This window comes from Dasypus novemcinctus, chromosome 10 (genome assembly GCF_030445035.2).
Source record: "Dasypus novemcinctus isolate mDasNov1 chromosome 10, mDasNov1.1.hap2, whole genome shotgun sequence".
NCBI classification, from domain to species: domain Eukaryota; kingdom Metazoa; phylum Chordata; class Mammalia; order Cingulata; family Dasypodidae; genus Dasypus; species Dasypus novemcinctus.
Window position 1 is genome coordinate 4,515,579 of NC_080682.1, and position 17,552 is coordinate 4,533,130.

Genomic DNA, 17,552 nt, shown 5'->3' on the forward strand with positions numbered 1-17,552 from the left:
CCAGCACTACCAGGCTAGGGTCAGTCGTCGGGGGAAGCAGAAAAAGGGGGAGTGGGGGCTGGAAACAGGCAAGGACAAGAAAGCAGAGACACTTCTAAGGGAAGCGGCTGAACAGCGACTTCCTCCAGCTTTTTCCCTCACTCATCCGAGTTATTTTGCATCTTCTGGTGCTAATGGGACTCAGAGGTAGGGATTACAATTCTAAGTTGAAAGATGAGGAAGGCATTTGTTATTTGACAGGTGGACAAGACACACGATTTAAAAAATGCTTTACAGTATGCGTGTTTTGTGTTCTGCAAAAAAAAAAAAACTACTAACTTGGAAGCATCTGATGAAAACCTGTGAAGGACAGAGACCTGTGCTTAAGGAATGGGAAGTGGCAATAGCACAAAACTCCTACTTCACTGGATTAGAAAAACGTTTCCCGGGCTGTATCTGCCTATCGCGAGTTGACTTTCTCCCCGTCCACACGCCCTCGTGGGGTTTTGGAGTCCCAGGCCGGAGTGTGCCAAGCTTTGTGGTTTAGGAAGCAGCCTGGTGCGTTTGCTTCAGATCTGACTTCACAGCTGCCCAGGCAGCCCCAGGAAGTGCTTCCACCTCCCTTTACAGACGAGAACGCTGAGGCGCAGATAGGGGTGGCCATTGGCAGCTGAGGCAGGGTGGAGGCGCGCTTGCGGGACAGGACGGCCGGGCCACCCAGAGAGGCCTCGGGAAGGTCCACGACTTCCACGTGTCCTGCTCCCACCTCCTCTCAGGGAAAGCAGTGCAGAGAATCACATGGAGAACCAGCAGACCAGGGTCCAGAAGCCAGCGCCGCACAGGCCTTCCCGCCTTCTCCCCAAGAAAAGACCGGGTTCCAGAAGGCAGCGGGAGGCTGGAGCTAACCCAGCTCAGGGAGCCCATAGAAGAGGCCTCCAGCAAACCCAGACGGACACCTGCTGGCCCTTGAGTGGGTGCGACACGCTGGGGACCCCCGGGGACGGAAGCAGCAGGTCTGAGGGGAGCACGCCAGCTGCCAGTACGGGCAGCACCCAGGACTTGGTGACGTGTGGCTGAGGGTTAAAAGGTCAAGGGAGACGGCCCTGAACGTGAGCCAGAAGCTTCCCCTGAAAGCCTCTGGACCGCCAAGGCAGAGCGAGCTGGACCCAGGGGCCCTGCGCGCTGCTCTCCCTCCACTCACTTCCAGCTTCCTCCGGGCCTCTTCCTGCTCCCGCTTCTCCTGCGCCATCCGCTGGGCCCGCTCCGCCTCCGCCCTCCGCCTGTCCTCCTGCTCTCTCTCTTTGGCGAGGTTTTCGAAGTTGGCTCGGATGTGACTGGTATTGCTGTTCACTGCGGAGGAGGAGAGAACCCGCCTGACCCCAGCACCGCCCCAGGCGGACGCGCAGGTGCAGGCTGGTCCCCCGCCTCGGCGGGGTGCTGGGCACCTGCCAGGGCCTCATTGGCCTTGGACGAGGGATGTGTTAGAACCAGGAGCACTGCTTCTACTAGACTCTGCACACTCATGTGCACACTCACACTCAGAAAGCCGCTCCTGCTCGAGGATGCCTTGACAAGGCAGCCAGCAGCCTTCTGCATAAACCGTGGCTCTGTGCCGCTTCGCGAGACCAGCTGGGAGGCATGCACGCAGCACCCGAGCAGCATGCGAGGAGCAGGGCGGCTATCGGAGAACACCTGCCCACCACCTGACTGCACAGCGGTTTTGTCCCTTCCTCATGGAACCCATTTGCCTGGACTAAGCCCGGAGACGACAACGGCCCTGCACTGGGGGACCAGGCGGACGTTTCCTCCAATATGAATGAAGTGAGCCGTCATGTCAAGGAAAACATTTGGCATATTTGTTGGCAGTGGGAAAATCAAACTCTCAAACAGAAACCAGGATGGTATAAAACCTGCCATCAACCACTGTGACCATGAGAAAGTCTCAGTTTCCCGAGCCTGGCTGCCGAGCCTGGAGGGAACATCGATGAGTGTGATTTGAGGGTGCTCGTCCCAGATGCAATGGCACCAGGAAGGTCAGCATGGCGCGGCGGGCCGGCAGCTCCAGTGGGCCGCCTTCGCAGCCCGTAAGACGCAATCGTGGCTGCTGGAGCTGCGAGGATGCCAGTTACCTGAGGAGGTTCTGAGAGGGCCTGCCCCATCCCACACGCCCGGGGAGGCCCGATTTTCTGGGTAAGCATCGCTGTCTTAGGGGGAAGAAAGCAGAGCAGCCCGAGCCTCTGCTGTGCTGGTGCTGTTTTGAATAAAGGCAGTGACTTTCTATTTAAAAATATATGTATTACATTAACACGTGGTTTTTCTACTTTTAAGGGAATTGGCAAAAGGTTTAAATGTTGCTGTAATTTCTACAACAGCAAACATCGACAGATATAATTCTCATAAGCAAAAGCTCTTAGGGACCCTCAATTATTTTTAGAGCCCCAGGTCTGAGTGCTGCCACTGCGGGGCACCCCTGTTGGGCGCCCCGTCCCTCTGCTTCCTGCCGTCACATGCCACTGTCCCCTGTGCCAACAGCCGTCGACGGGCAGATCCTAGCTCTCCAAATAACAGCACCTCTCAGAGCCCGGCCGCGTCTCGCCCTGCATGCCCAGCGCACGCCTGGACTACAGGGCTGTCCTCGTGCCTGCCGCCTCCACAGGCGATGTCCGGCAGCTGGTCAAGCGTGCCAACGTGAGCGGCACCCTCCTCTACTGCAGCGGTGCTGACCCACTCAAATGGCGCCTGGACAACGCCGGGCCAGGCGGAGCCACCGCCAGGGGCCTGCTCCCGACAGGCTCCCGGGAAACCTGGGCACTGGTGCTGGCGCGTGTGGAACTAAACCCCGCCTGCTTCGGGACACACCCCTCAAAACCAACCCCATGCCCAGAGAACTGCAGCACGGCGGCGCGAGGGTGGTGGTCTCCAGCGCCGCAGCAACAAGCAGCATCTGTCAGAGGGTCATCAAATGCCCTCGTGTGAACAGGCAGGGACGACGACATGCCCCCCAGCGCTGCTGCCTGCTCCCGACTCCGTTCCAGAGGGCGCCCTGGCCCCTTGCGCTTTCCTGGGGGAGCTCTATGGCTGCAGCTTTCCCTGGAAAAGCCGCACGCCGCTCGCAGGGCTATGAGAACTTACCGGCTTCGACAGGGACAGTCTTCTGGTAGGCAGAGGACCCCTGCGCCACGTCTTCAAAGGTTGACGCGTTCTACCAAGACAGGAAGTGGGAGGTCAGGAAGGCGCTTTTCCGTGCAACGCGCTCTACTTCACGGGGACGCCTGGAGCCTGCCCGAGATCGGAGAGCCCAAGGCTTCCGGGCAGTCGCGTTTGCGGGCGACCACACGCATTAGCGTGGGGTCAAGACCACCTCTCGCCCCTGTGTGTCACCAGCCGCTGACGTGTCCTCCTAAGCCCTCCGCCCTCCCCTGCTGTCAGGGAGGCCTGAGCGTACAGGGGCCTGGAGGCCGTCGGCTCTGCCCAGGAAGCAGACAGCTCGGCACCTCCGGGGGCCTCAGGGCCGTGCTCCCCAATCAGCAGGATTGTTTTGTGGGAGACCCAGTGACATCAAATTAAAGCAACAGACTGACTCTCCAGAGTCTGACTCAACCCAGATGGTCCCAAGAGAAACCACTGACCCCACTCAGTTGCTCAGTTTCCCAAGAGCTGGTGTTTTCCTACGGAAAGCTCCCTGGCCTGAGGGGAGGCCGGGTGAGCTTCCCTGGAGTGTCCCCCAGAGACACCCTCCGGCTGGCCCCAGGCTCCAGACCAGCTCAGCCCTACAGCCCTCAGCAACCACAGAGCGTCCTAGCTCTACCCTGCCCAGGACCGGCCCCACCAGTCCACATGTGGCTACTGCGTTCTTCAAATATGGCTAGGGACCGAGGAGCTGAATTTTCAGGTGGGTTTTATTTTAATGAATTCAAATCCCAAGGGCCACTCGCCCCCAGAGGCTGCCACGCGGCCCCGAGCCTGAATGTCTGTGTTCCTGTCGAGGCCCAGTACTTGCCGCTGTCTGAGCCTCAGCCACCAAGTGGCTGGACTGGAACAGCACCGGCCCCTCAGCAGTGCCGAGGAGCTGAGCAATGAACACGCATGAAGTGCTAAACGAGGCTGGCACACAAGACGCGCCACTAGGGGCTAGCTGCCACTGCCACTATCGTAACGAGGCAGGATTTAAATGGCTGTGCTTCCGGAACGTGGGCCACGGGCCCACTGGGCATGTCCACTGAGCAGCGAGCTGACCGGCCAAGAGCGCTGCGATCACCAAGGCTGCTGGCGGGAGACACTCGGCCTCTGTTACCTTATCCATCCGGTCCTTCTGGATGCCGTACTTGCCTCCGAATCCTCGGGAGTAGTCTGCAACGGGACACAACACGACAGCGGTGTACGTGGAGGAAAGCACGTGCTGGTGGCAGACGCGTGCCAACAGGCCCAGAGGCAGCCCGAGAAAAACACACTGGCGTCAAGAGGCAGACAGGACAACAAGCCCTTACGTGCAAGGTGACTGACCTCTAACCACAGATTCCTGACCACAGGCAGGGGAGAGGCTGGGGGAGGCCCTGAGCATTCTCCTGGGGGACAGGGAGGGGGACAGGCTGCAGGCTGGCAGGGAAGGGCCAAGCACAGCGATCACGGAGCAGGCCTTGGCAACACACCACGTCAGCCGCACAGCCTTCCACGCCAGCACCCGGTGGTCTGTTTGTGCTCCACTGAGCACTGAAGAGGATCCATAGCAAATTTTCACTTTTACAAAGGGAAGTAAGATACCACTCGGACATTCGGCTGGCCAAATGTGAAAGCCACGGCAACACCTATCTGCTGGGAAGCCACAGCTCGGGCAGGAGCACTGCCACGTGGTCCCGCTGGCTCCCGGCTCTGCCAGGAAGCCCAGAGGACAGTCGCCTCCCAGGCCTGGCCTCCCTGCCCTGTCACTACCACTGTGGGGTGGGGAGCCCTGTAAGCTTAGGACGGTACTGCCTCTCCAATCTTGTGTCCAGGCTCTAATAGTCTCATCTGGTTTTTAATTAAAAAACTGCCCAAGTCAAAGGTACCTGCCATGCCAACTCCCTGGCGGTACCCGGGCACATCTCTGAGCTTTCGTACACACTGTTTTGGTTTTGTGTGACGATGCCATGCAGAGACGGTGTCATCCAAAAAAAAAAAACAGAAAAGAGAAGACATCTCCCGCCCTGGCCAAGAAGAAGCCGCACCGAGCGCACTCTCACGCTTGGCCGCCAGGCCTCTGGTCTAGGGCACGCCTCCCCCATCTCAAAGACAAGAGGCCGCCCACTCGTGGTCAACAGGGCAAGAGCTGGTGCACGCTGTGGCCGGGAGCCCGGAGGGGCCCATCCCAGAATGAGACTAGTTACGGGTTAAAAATGAAAAAGCCCAGGACCCATTTTACAAAAAAAAACAAAACAAAAAAAGTGAATGGGGGCAGGGGGCACAGTTCCACGTCCACGCTGCTCTGGCATAAAACTGGCTTTAAAATGCCCAGGCGGGGCCCAGCAGCTGACCGCTGGGGACTCGTGATGACTGTGCCGCCGGTACGAGGGCCGCGCTGAAGCCCGTGCTGGATGGGGCTGCCCGACGGGGCGGGCGGCTGGTGCCCACTGTGCCCTGCCGGGCTCGGGCTCGGGCTCGGCCGGCTGCTCCCTGGAATCCAACCCCACAGCGGAGGAGTCCTGCTACTCGGACCGAACACCAAATCTGCCTCCTGAAAACCCACATGCGACAGTGGGGAGGAAACGTCAGCACCACGTGGGCACGTGCCAATCAGACACACGGTTAAGGGCGAGCTCTGCAGCCGAGGGGTCACCTCTGCTCTCAGGCTCTTCAACAGTCCAGGACCGGCTCAAAACTTCAAAGAAACACGTTAAAAGCGGAACACTGGAGCCAAGATGTTGAAGCAGCCGAGGCGTTAACACAGGTTTTACCACCGCTCTACAGAACTCGGGAGGGCCACGCTGCGCTTCGAGGCTGCCGTCTAGGCCCCTCCCGCACTGCGGACAAGGAACGGCAACTCGCGTCAACTCGCGTCAGTGAAGAGAGCGTCACGTCACCCCCGGCCGTCCCACAAGCCTCACCGCCAGCTCCTCGAGGGGAAACACCGCACGTCGGGGCTAGCTGAAGACTTTCCTACTGCAAGGTCTCGCCCCTCCCCTCAGTCTCCTCTCTCCAGGGAAGGAGTTCCCGTTTGGGGAAGAAAACGCTTCGGGTTAGAAGGCAAAGGCTCCTTGCAGAAATGGCAGCACACTTTAAAGACAAGAAACCGTGTTGCGCTCCTGCTGGAACTTGAGCACAAAACAGCATCCTTGAAATGCTCTGGGCAAAGAGGTGTCAGCCCGGCTCCCTGTGGAGCTGCGGCTCCAGCACAGGAGAGGGGGTTTGCTCAAAATCTGAGGAAGGCACAGGACAACTCCCACAGCAAAACACCACAGCACTTACAGGAATCCAGCAAAAGAAAACCCAACACGTGAAACGAGCAAGGAACGAAAAACAAAACCCGACTTTCTCCACCGACCACCAGGGCTTGTGTGAAAACGAACATACCTTTTTGGGATTCGTGCAGCTGCAGCTTCTCCTGGTGGCCCCAGCCCAGGGCGCACTTGTCCTGTCTGTCCGTCTGCAAACCAAACTTGCCACCAAACCCTTTCACGTAGTCTACAGGAACAACCAAAGGCCGAAATCTAGTATTAATGGGCAGCCTGGGTCCTGGGGAGAAGTAGACTTTGACAGCAGGTAAGTATACACGTTTCTCTAACTCCATCGCCTTCTCTCCAGGGCTTGGGTCAAGCGTCAGGTAACGCTCATTACAAGGAATCCCGGGAGAGGTGCAAACACAACCTAATCTCTAACCTCAGTGTCATTCCGGGTCAGACAAGCACAGGTGGACCTGTACAGGGAGCCCGAAGGCAGACAGCTCCCAACAGTGCTCGGGAGAAAGGTTTACTTACAAACACAGACGTGCGAGTTGGTGGGGTTTCAGAGCCAGAGAAGTGCGTAAGGATGGGGGTTTTTTATTTGACAGCTGTGGTTTTGGACTTGCTGTTTTAAGGGGAAGAGGTTACTTACAGAGAAACATGCTCTAAGGGTGGCTGGCAGTGATGCCTTTTTCCTTTTCTTTGGTTAGCACCAAGTGTATCAATAACTGCTGGTTGGCAAGGAAAAAAACATAAAATTGAAGACACCTTTCTGTGACTCGTGCTTCTCCGTTTTGCCTTGATACTCAAAGCCGACCGCGCTTTTGTCCACGTTGTCCTTGTCAATCCCATATTTGCCACCAAAACCTTTGGAGTAATCTAGAAGCAAGAAAAGGAACATTCAACACCGGCAACGAAACCAGTGAGCATGCTGTGGACCGCAGCTGTCTCTAGAAAGAACTTCCATCACTCACTGCAAAAAAAAGACAAGCAAATCCTCTCTTAGGTCCGCTGTAGGTCACCAGGTAGCGGAGGAACAGGGAGGTGGCTCCAGGGGCTCCTGCAGGTAGCAGCGGAGCCACCGTGGAGGCAGTACAGCAGGCCTGGCAGCTGGAGCACCGTCCCTTCTGTACTAGATGCCTAGTTCGATATAATTGATGAATTCCAAAAAGAAATACTGGATTATGCTTGTAATCTGATCTGTCCCTGGGCAGGACTGAGTTATAATTAGGGCGTTGCGTCCCCACCCTTTGGTGGGTGGGAACTCACAGATAACTGGCAAGGCAAAAGACAGAATTGGGGTTTTCTGATGTTGAAGTTTTGACATTGGAGTTTGATGCTGAAGACTTAAGCTGGAGCCCCGGGAAGTCAGCTCACAGAGAAAAGAGAAGCCAGCCCCAGGAAGGAAGGAAACTTGAACCCAGAGAAAGCAAGCCCCAGGAAGGAAGGAACCCAGGAAGCCTGAATCCTCACAGATGTCAGCAGTCGTCTTGCTCCAACTAGACTTTGGTAAGGAAGTAACTTCTGCTTTATGGCCTGGTATCTGTAGGCTCTACCCCCAATAAATACCCTTTATAACGGCCAGTAGATTTCTGATATTCTGCATCAGTGCCCCTTTGGCTGACTAATGCACCTTCCCTCAGAGGACACCAGGGAGGAATGCTCTCTTTATGACCAGGTTCTAAGACCAGGGCAGGCCACAGCAGGAAGCACTCCAAAGGCTAAGCTGCCTCGCATACAGAGAGAAGTGTGAGGGCAGCCCCTCCGAGGACAGACACCAGCCCCTCCATACTACCCTGCAGCCACACCCCTCAGCAGAAGCTAGGCCACGTCAGAGGTTATTTTTACAGGAAAGCACGCACCTAGTGGACATTCTGACAAAGAGAAAGCAAAAGCCAACACCTTAAGGTGAAGCCTGGGCTCCCTCCAGCCTCCCTGGAAGCGTGTGTTGTTTATTCTTCTGGGAGGGCACCACCCACAGTTTGACTGACAATACGGACAATGGCAGAGCAGAGAGTTCTGCTCCAGGGAAAGAGGGCGTAGCAGCATCTCACTCAGTCCAGGGCAGAGCAGGCCTGGGCCTCCAGCGCCTGCCTTGGGAGGCAGAGGGGTGGCCTGGCTAAAAGCAGGGAGCCCAGCGCTGACCACCGCCCCTTCCCACCAGGAAGCACAGAGCCAGAGCCCCCCCCACTGCATGTGGCTTGTTTTTAAAGAAATCTAGATTTCTTTCCTTGAGAGAGCTCGTTTTTTAAATGCTGGCAACCATTTTAAGAGATAAAATACATAAACCTTTAAGTAAAACAATATAAAGGAACCCAGAATCCGTGACCTCTGCGGAAAGGCCTGAATCTTTCAGAAACTTCCCTCAACACCTCTCCCTGGACAAAAGACTTGTCTGAGTTGTTCATCTGCAGGCTAAGTACTGGTGAAAGGAAAAACTACAAGCTGCTAAGACAACGTGACCTTGCCTACCAGAATTTTAAACTCAGTATCCTCTGACCCAGCAATTCCACTTCTAGGAATTTATTCTTTTGAATAATCACTCCTGTAGGTAAGTTACAAGAACAAGAGCACCCAATTTTTAACACCAGAACACTGGAAGCAACCTCAATGTCCACATTCACAAGAGGAGCGGCCAAACAAACTCTACTATGTCCACGGCAGAGCTAAGCAGCCATTAAAAAGGGCAAATTTAACAGTAGCAACATGAAAAGCTCGCCCACACATTTTGTTAAGTAAAACAAAAAATACCACAGAAGAGGACCCCAATGTGTTAGAGAAGGAGAAATTCCCTCGTGCCAGTCTGCAGATGCCTGAGGAAGACCGGAGAGGGACGGGGTGCCTCGGGGAGGAGAGGACGGACGGGAGAGACCTTTAAACAAAGCACGCGCAGCAGCTCCGTGCCGGAAGTCTGTGAGGAGAAAGCCCCAGAGCCCACGGACCTTTCTGTGACTCGTGCTTCTCCGTCTTGCCCTGGTAGTCGAAGCCCACGGCGCTCTTGTCCACCCGGTCAGCCTGCACGCCATACTTGCCGCCGAAGCCGCTGGAGTAGTCTAAGGAGAAGGGGAGCAGCGGGATCTGAGCACGCTGGGCCGGCACCCGGCTTCGACGACGCAGAACCGGAGCACGCAGGACGGCGACCCCCCGCCACTGTGCCGGCAGAGGCTCGCCTGGCAGCACGTGCGTCTACGGCAGGGCCACCTTCCGACTGTGACGCGGGGTTCTGCGCTGGCGAAAAGGCCGCCGCGCTCCCCTGCTCTCCGCTAACTGTTCAAGCGCTGCTCAAAGGGTAAAGCAAGCCAAGCCACCAGAGACACTGTGGAAGAGCCCCTGCTCTCCCAAGCTGGCAATGCCGTAACTAACGCCATCGTGTCCACGCTGTGCGTTGGTCCTTACCGACCGGCCGCGCGCGAGGCAGAGACGAGCCCATGTACAGACACGCCTGGTGCTCGCGGCAGGTGAGGGCCTTGTCTTAGAAAAGGGCTTTATGAGACAAACACCACCCGAGAAGGCAGACGTTCAAGCCCGACATGGAAAGCACCCTGGTTTCTACCTTCGGGGAGAAGTTTGTTTCCTCCCTGCGGCTGAGGCGGCGGCTGCTGCCGTAAGAAGGGCCCGCCTCAAGGCACCAGGTGCCGCCCGGGCGGCCTGGCCCTGTGTGCTGCACGGTGGGCAACGCCCTCACCGCGCAGCGCCCGAGTGACCCGGAAACTCAGAGGCGAGTGCCGAGTCCTCCGGGCGACAGCCCACGCTCCCAGAACGCCCACAGCTGCAGACACACCCCTCCCCTCGCCGCAGCCAGGCCCCTCTGGGCAGCTCCTCTCTCGCCAGGTAAGTCTCCCGCCTCTTACCTTTCTGTGAGGCGTGCTTCTCCGTCTTACCCTGGTACTCGAAGCCTACAGCAGACTGGGATTAAAAGAAGGAAATGCGTCATCAACGCCTGCTCTGCATTCAGCACAACACAGAGGATGTTCTTAAAAGCCCAGACCCTCTCATCTTTTTACCGTTGATTTCATAAGCCACTGCAGGTCAAACGCAAGTCAAAATCCCTGGGGTTCTGAATTTCCGGGTCAAGCCCAGCGAGCCGCCCAGAACCCGTGCCCTTGCGGCAAGAAGCCCTCCCCGCACCATGCGGCAGAGCGGGCGCGGCTGTTTTGCTTTAGCCCCAAAACGCTGACTGGGAACAACTCCTACTGACAATAAAATGCTTGCTTTTCAGGTAAACGGTACGGAGAGCAACGACAAGGTCAGCAGCAGCAGCTTCCCAGGCCAGGCCCTGCCGTGCACCCGGCACACACACGGCCTGAGCGGGGTTTACCGCCACCCCCACTCGACAGGGGGATGCACACAACGATGGCGCGTCTGTGGCAAAGCCAGAATGCAGACCCAAATTCCAGGCTCTAAATGGCTCAGCTACAAACAAAGGAGTTGACCAAAGAGACCAGAGGCCAGGCTCTGCTCAGAACTGCGGAAGGAGCACGTGGACACAAAACCCATGGCCCTGGGAATGGACGTGCCCATGCTGCGTCCCCACCGTCCTGGCTCTGAACATCATCGGGGCACAAGACTTGGGGGGCCAAACGGTGGAATGGTCCAAGGGGGCATGATCTTAGAACAAGCCTAAGAGCACCCCGAGGAAGCGGAGCCAGGGCCCGTCTGGTAAGAGGGCATCAGCGCGGGAATCCCCATGGCCGACCCCGAGAGGCTGCAGAGCACCTGGGTCCTCACTGTGGCGCCCACTGAGCGGTATGAGAGCACCCCTGGGCGCAGGGCCCTGGGACCCTCCCATAGCGACTCCCACCCCAGAGGCAGTGCATCCCTACACCACCGCGGGCGGCCAAAAGGGCCAACATGGCATGGGCCAGCAACGTGGCATGGGCCAGCTCCAGAGGGGAGGCCCTGCTCGCCCATCCCCGGCCCCCCGGGACGGGTCACTCACCTGGTCAACTCTGTCCACCTGAACGCCAAACTTGCCTCCGAAGCCCCGGACTGAGTCCACCTGCGAGCAGTGCTTGGACAGCTTCGACTGGTACTCGTGGCCGACAGCCGACTAGAACAATTCCACAAGTAAACTGCTACCCACCCGACAGCAGCGCCACATTCCACTTCTCCCCGACCAGCTCTGGGGTGGGACAGCCCACCCCTCCACCGTCTGGGCACTGCCTAACTGCGGAGCACTCCACAGGAACGTCTAGGTTTGCCTGAACGGTGTCTGAGAACCCCCATGCCCTGCTCTAGGGGTGACGGGCCCGGGGCAAGGTCTCGCCATGCTCCTCACTCTCGGCTCCTCCGGGGGCATCTCATGACTGGGTGGGAAGGAAGGGCCCGGCCCCCATGACACAGGCCCCGAATCCATTTGTGGAGGTGCTGGCAGTGCAGCTACTCCGTGATGAAATGAGGTGCTTCCATACCACAAGACGCGAGAGCCAGGGAGAAGCGCAGGGCGAACAAAAACCTAACACGGCCCGATTCAGGGTCCACCAGGCACGTGCCCACGGGCGCGGGGCTGGGTCCTCCCCCCACCAGCTCGTCCCATCTTCACGACAACCTCCAGCCCCCTCTTGGGGGAGGGCGCGGGGATCACCCACTCAAGTCACACCCATCAGGTGGCAGAGCCAGGTGAGCCCAGGCTCTCCACCGCAGGGGGCGGCCCGCAGGCTCTGTCTCTGTAAATGGGTTTCGGGGGGACACACTCCCGCTCACTCCCACGTGGCCTGGGGATGCCTCGGCAGCCCAGCCCCCAGCCCGAGCCGACTTGTGCCTGGAGTTCAAGGAGTGCTTTCTGCAGGGATTCCCCGTCCCTTCTCACAGCGGCGCAAGTCAGGTCCTGACCTTCCTGTGTGCTGGGAAGCCGTGGCCGGATTGTTTCAGCTTAAGCAACAGCAGTGACCACGCTAGGTCCACAAGTGTCCAGAACGCCTGCGACACGCTGCACACTCGGACCCCCAACCAAGTGCCACCCAACGGACGCCCTTCTGCCCTCACCCACCCCGTCCCAACGAGTGGCCCCCGACGTGGCTCCCATTTCCGCAATGCCTTCAGAGTGGACAGCAGTCAAGTGACTTCTCCAGGGACCACGAGGACACATGACTGGGGGACCAGCTCTGCCTGGGCCACCCAGGCAGGGCACGGCCAGGACCCACCCAAGGGAGGGAATGTCGGTCCTGGCTCCAGCAAATCACCACGCACTGCTCCGTGCACCCGTCCTAGCCACCCTGCACAAGGTGCAGCCCCGGCCCTGGCGCCCTTGGTGCTGAGAACGCCAGGAACACATGGGCTTAGGAACTAAGTTCAGCAGTGTGAAGCAAGCACAGAGGTGCTCAGCTCAACTCAGAGTGCCAATTCTTTCCAAATCCTAATGAAAAAAGCAGCTGGCGCTTAAACACCAGAGCCGTGGCACTTCCCTTCTCTGCTCGCTCTAATGCCTGCAGCCAACTCTGAGTCCACCTGACGGTGAGCCTTGGAGCGGGTCTGCTGCGATCAGGGGATCCCTTGGGGGTCCATGGAGATTTCAGGGGGCCCGTGGCCCTCGGAGCGAGGCCCCTCAGATGGCGAGCCTCAGGAGGCCTCTCTGGCTGCGTGGGCCCCAGGGGCTCACCAGAGCCAGGCGACTCAGGGCTTAACCAAAACACCAGCTAAGTAATAGCAGGAGGCAGCTGAGCCAGAGGCCTCTCCAGCTGGACTGTTAACCGGAAAGGAGTTTTGAGAAAACTGCTCTTCTAAAAATGTGGCCAGAGTGGCAGCCTGGCCGCTCAGCAGGTTCTCTGATTGAAACAGATTCCAAAACGTGCCTCCGGCCTGACGCGGACAGGACCCGTGTGGGGTGAGCGGTGAGCACGGCGTGGAGACCAGCCCTGCTGAAAGCACAGCCTCTAGGTCGAGGCCACTGCGGGGCCCGCCGGGTCCCCGAAGCAGGGCGGGGCGCTCCGACAACCACGCGAGTGGCACGCGGCGCTCCTGCGCCCTCCCAGTCCACGCACCACTCACAGGTACAAATACGCAAAGAGGCGCTTGCCCAAAGCAGCGGTGGATTCTGAAATTCGCCATCACGGATCCCTCCATTTTGTTTTTTCCATCTCTGGAGGAAGTTACAGCGCGCTTCCGCCACTTCTCCCGGGTCTGGAATCCCAGTTGCTCTGACAGGTGTAGGTGCGCCCACGCAGGCAGCAGCTCGCCTTGCCCAATGCAGAATGCCGGCCAATGGGAGGAACCGGGCGCCATCGCAGCCCCTGGCCGGGATGCAGTTTGTGGAGAACTGACCGCCACCCAGCTGAGGGGGCAGAACGCCGCCCGGCATGGGGGGAGCCCAGGGCAGCGTGGCCCCAGCTCCCACGGGGCGTCCCCTGGGCACCTCCACTGCGCCGGGCCGAGTGCAAGGGGAGATGATTCCCTGCCCGCAGAAAAGCACGTCAGGCCCGGGGGAGCCTCGACGAAGGGCGGTGTGGCATACGCGGCCCTGGCAACGGCAGAGGGCAGAGGGCAGAGGGCAGAGGGCAGCCAGCAGGAAGGAGAGGTGGCCAGGCCCTCGCCTCAGGGAAGCTTCTGGGTCTCAAGCCGGGAGCTGGAGACCAAAGATGAGATTCAGGCAAAAGGAACAGTCTGAGCAGAAGCCAAGAACCCAGAATTATCAGCCTTTTAATCGAGCTTTTCCTGGATCAATTGTAATGATTTTCCCAAACTTATATTTCCAACCCAGAGTTCAGGGTCGGGTTTTAGTAACTCCCCACAGACAGAGAGTGCCAAGCTACTCTGTGGCGGGAAAGGCTCTACCTGCCCAACGTTTCCGCAGCCCTGAACAGAGGGTGCCTGGTTGTCTGCTTGCTCCACTACAAGCTACCAGCCTTTTTTTCTAGAGTCCCCAAGTCACTATTCTCACCACCTTCCTATTTCGGTGTCAAGAGGTCTCTGTGGGAGGGACACAAGCGACACTCAGCATTCACGGTTCTTTCCTGCAGATGGTTCTGCACCCAACTCCGGGTGCTGTTCTGGGGTACAGCCCGGGGTGGCCCCACAGGCCCACAGACCCTCGCCTGCAGCAGTGGAGGCAGGCACGGCAGGCTGTGGCCCAGGCGAGCACGTCTCTGCCCAGCTCAGCCTTTTCACCTGGTCTGAGCACTGGGAGAAAGGATGAAATTACAGCCTGGAACCCTGCACCAGCTCGGCCCTGCCTCCCGCGTGGAATGAAGGCGAACACCCGCCGAGCCGCGCAGCCTCCCGGGCCCAGATGGGAGCTCAGCCTGAAGGCACGCGCGCGCAGTGTGCAGGAGGAAGCGCTTTACTGGAGAGCTACACACACACCACGATCCCGTCTGTTCTCCAGGAGGAAAACCCGTTTCCCTTCTCTTAGGGTAGAGAAGGCCGAGGTGCTGTCAAATGCTGACGTGGCGGGGGGCGACTTCCCTGCGCGTCCTGCGACGCCTGCTCGAGAGCCTCGCTGTGTGCTTGTGGCAGGGTGCGTGCAGCCTTGTGGGCGCCACTCTGCCCCCAGCTGCCAGGCCGCTCTCCAAAGGCCACGAGCAAGGCCTCTGCTGCCTTTTCACACAGGGTGTAAAGGGGGTCTGGTCTCCAACCAGGCTGCCAGCTGGCACGCTGCCACGGGGGCACCTTCCCAGGCTCCCCCCCCATATCACGAGGCTCTCCTCCAGCCTGCCCTCCAGATCCCTCAGGTGCCTCAGGATTTTAGAAGTGCTGGGGCACGCAACGTGCAGTTCAGCCTGAGCCTTAATGAATCAACTGAAAACTCATAACCTAAGGAGGGAATCTGGGTGATGCCACTGCAAACCCCTCGAGGGCTAAGGTCCCCGGGCCACCTGCTCAACGCCCCCCAACTTACTTTATCCATCCTGTCTCGCTCCACGCCAAACTTCCCTCCATAGCCATGGGATGCTTTGGGTCCAGTCTCCAGTTCCTTCTCCTTGAGGGTCTGGTGTTCTTGGAAAACATTCTCTCTCAGCTTGTGTATGCTTGACAGGGAGAGAAAGAATGTTAAGAAGTCACTAAAATATACGTGCACCCTTGCCTTCTAACTGGGTAAGGACAGACAGGTTGGATCAGCGTCACATATTTGCAAGGGTTTGGCTACTTGGTGCTTCCAAAATGCCATGCCTTCCTTACGCCTTCCTCCCGCCCCTGCCAGCTGCACATCCCCTCCAGCAGCTCGCACGGGCCTACAACAGCTCAGGGGGAGAAAGGACACTCACCTGAACAAGCAGAGAGCTCTCCCCAGCCCCCACAGACAGGGCCGTCTAAAAGCTCAGCCTCCTGTGTACCCCGGGAGAGGGAGGAGCTGACGATCTTCCTGAGCTATGGGAGCTGGCGCTGTGAACTTCCCCCCAGGCAGAGGGGAGGCCCAAGTCAAAAGCCCTTACGGCAATTACTCCAGGGATACTTGAGCACCCAGCGATGACGAGATTTAGGCCAGCTCTCTTTACTTGACAGGCTCCAGCTTTTTATAGATCCATAGCCAAAATAAGAAATGTCTGCACTTACTATCTAAAGCCATTTTCTATTGTCAATCAAAGGTACAGTGACACCTACCACAAGATGAGGTCAAAACCCTGCAGGAGAGGAAGTGACCACAACCCTCACCACAAACCCACGTGGTACAAAGGTCACCTCCACAGAAGGCCTTCTGCCCAGGGGACTCCCCGGGACCAGAGGCCGCCGTCCACACCACCATGGACAGAACGACCAGGAGTGTGAGTGAAAACGCAGCGGGCACAGAAAGCCCCCGGCCTCAGGAGCGGGGAGGGAGGAACGCTGCTCCTCAGACCCGGGGCGGCCGGGCGGCAGGGGCCGGCTCCTCCCCCACCGTGCTCCCTCAGCTCCAACAACCCAGAGGCTCCTGCGGCGTTTGCACCAGAGTTCCGCTTGTTCTCCATCCCTCCTTCCCAACGTGTTTCAAAACCACAGGACATAAGACTGAGAAGAGGCACCACAGGGGACCCGACGACTCTGGGGCTTCGCCCAACCCCCCGGCAAAGGACCCACGGCTGGGGGGCTCTGGGGGCTGCTCCCGTTTCGAGCTGCTCTCCACCCGCTCTCCACCCGGGCCCTCGATGACGCACCCTGCTTCTGGGAAAGGGCACGGCTGAGGCAGTTAGGGAGGGACTGACACTGGCGTGAAACGACCATGGGGCAGAGCTGGCTTCTTCTCTGGATGATTTACTGAGGCTTTGGCAGCCAAGGGCAGCTTCATTTTACTACAGTGATATTGGGACCAAGCAAGACAAGCTCTTCCCCAGTGGCCAAAGTAGAAAGTCACCTGGCCAGTGACGGCACCTGAACAATGAGAGAGTGGAAACTGTGAGCCCAGCACAGCCTCAGGTAAGTATGACAGCACACAACAAATGGACAGAGAGCAAACAGCAAGCACAAACAACACGTGGGGGTGGACGGGGAATAAATAAATTAATAATAAAGTATGAGCAAATTTTAAAAATTAACTCTAGGGAAGCAGGTGTAGCTCAGTCATTGAGCATCTGCTTCCCATGTACAAGGGCCTGGGTTCAATCCCTGGTACCTCCTTTAAAAAAAAATAATAACTCTATCTGTGCTTCTGGCAAGAAAAAACTACCCCAAGAACTGTTCTACAATTGTGCCAAATCAGAAGCAATGTCTTGTTTCACTCCATTTTGCTATTTCGGCTTTTCTTAAGAACATAATGCTTAGGCTTCATAGTCAACTCAAATATTAAATTCCCAACGCCCAGTAATTTCCAGACAATAGTAAAAATAAAGGAGAGGTTATCACACACTTGTTGTTTATGAATGTTCATGTAAAAATTATATATAAAAATAATAGGGAAGTGGACTTGGCCCAGTGGATAGGGCGTCTGCCTACCACATGGGAGGTCCGCGGTTCAAATCCCAGGCCGCCTCGACCCGTGCGGAGCTGGCCCATGTGCAGTGCTGATGCACGCAAGGAGTGCCCTGCCACGAAGGGGTGTCCCCAGCGTAGGGGAGCCCCACGCGCAAGGAGTGCGCCCTGTAAGGAGAGCCATCCAGCGTGAAAGAAAGTACAGCCTGCCCAGGAATGACGCTGCACACACAGAGAGCTGACACAGCAAGATGTTGCAACAAAAAGAGACACAGATTCCTGGTGCTGCTGATAAGGACAGAAGCAGACACAGAAAAAAACACAGCGAATGGACACAGA

At 57.8% G+C, this 17,552-nt stretch overlaps 1 protein-coding gene across 2 annotated transcripts in view; it reads right to left on the reverse strand.

Moving 5' to 3' along the window:
* CTTN (cortactin) overlaps window positions 1-17,552 on the reverse strand; it is a 37,921-nt gene that overhangs the window by 7,058 nt on the left and 13,311 nt on the right. For both annotated transcript variants that reach the window (XM_058304999.2, XM_058305000.2), the window contains 9 exons: window positions 15,229-15,358; window positions 11,335-11,445; window positions 10,247-10,301; window positions 9,338-9,448; window positions 7,164-7,274; window positions 6,526-6,636; window positions 4,274-4,329; window positions 3,112-3,181; window positions 1,181-1,329 (listed from right to left, as the gene is read on the reverse strand). In XM_058304999.2, coding sequence (XP_058160982.1) covers window positions 1,181-1,329; window positions 3,112-3,181; window positions 4,274-4,329; window positions 6,526-6,636; window positions 7,164-7,274; window positions 9,338-9,448; window positions 10,247-10,301; window positions 11,335-11,445; window positions 15,229-15,358 — 904 coding nt within the window. The remainder of the gene's footprint in view (window positions 1-1,180; window positions 1,330-3,111; window positions 3,182-4,273; window positions 4,330-6,525; window positions 6,637-7,163; window positions 7,275-9,337; window positions 9,449-10,246; window positions 10,302-11,334; window positions 11,446-15,228; window positions 15,359-17,552) is intronic.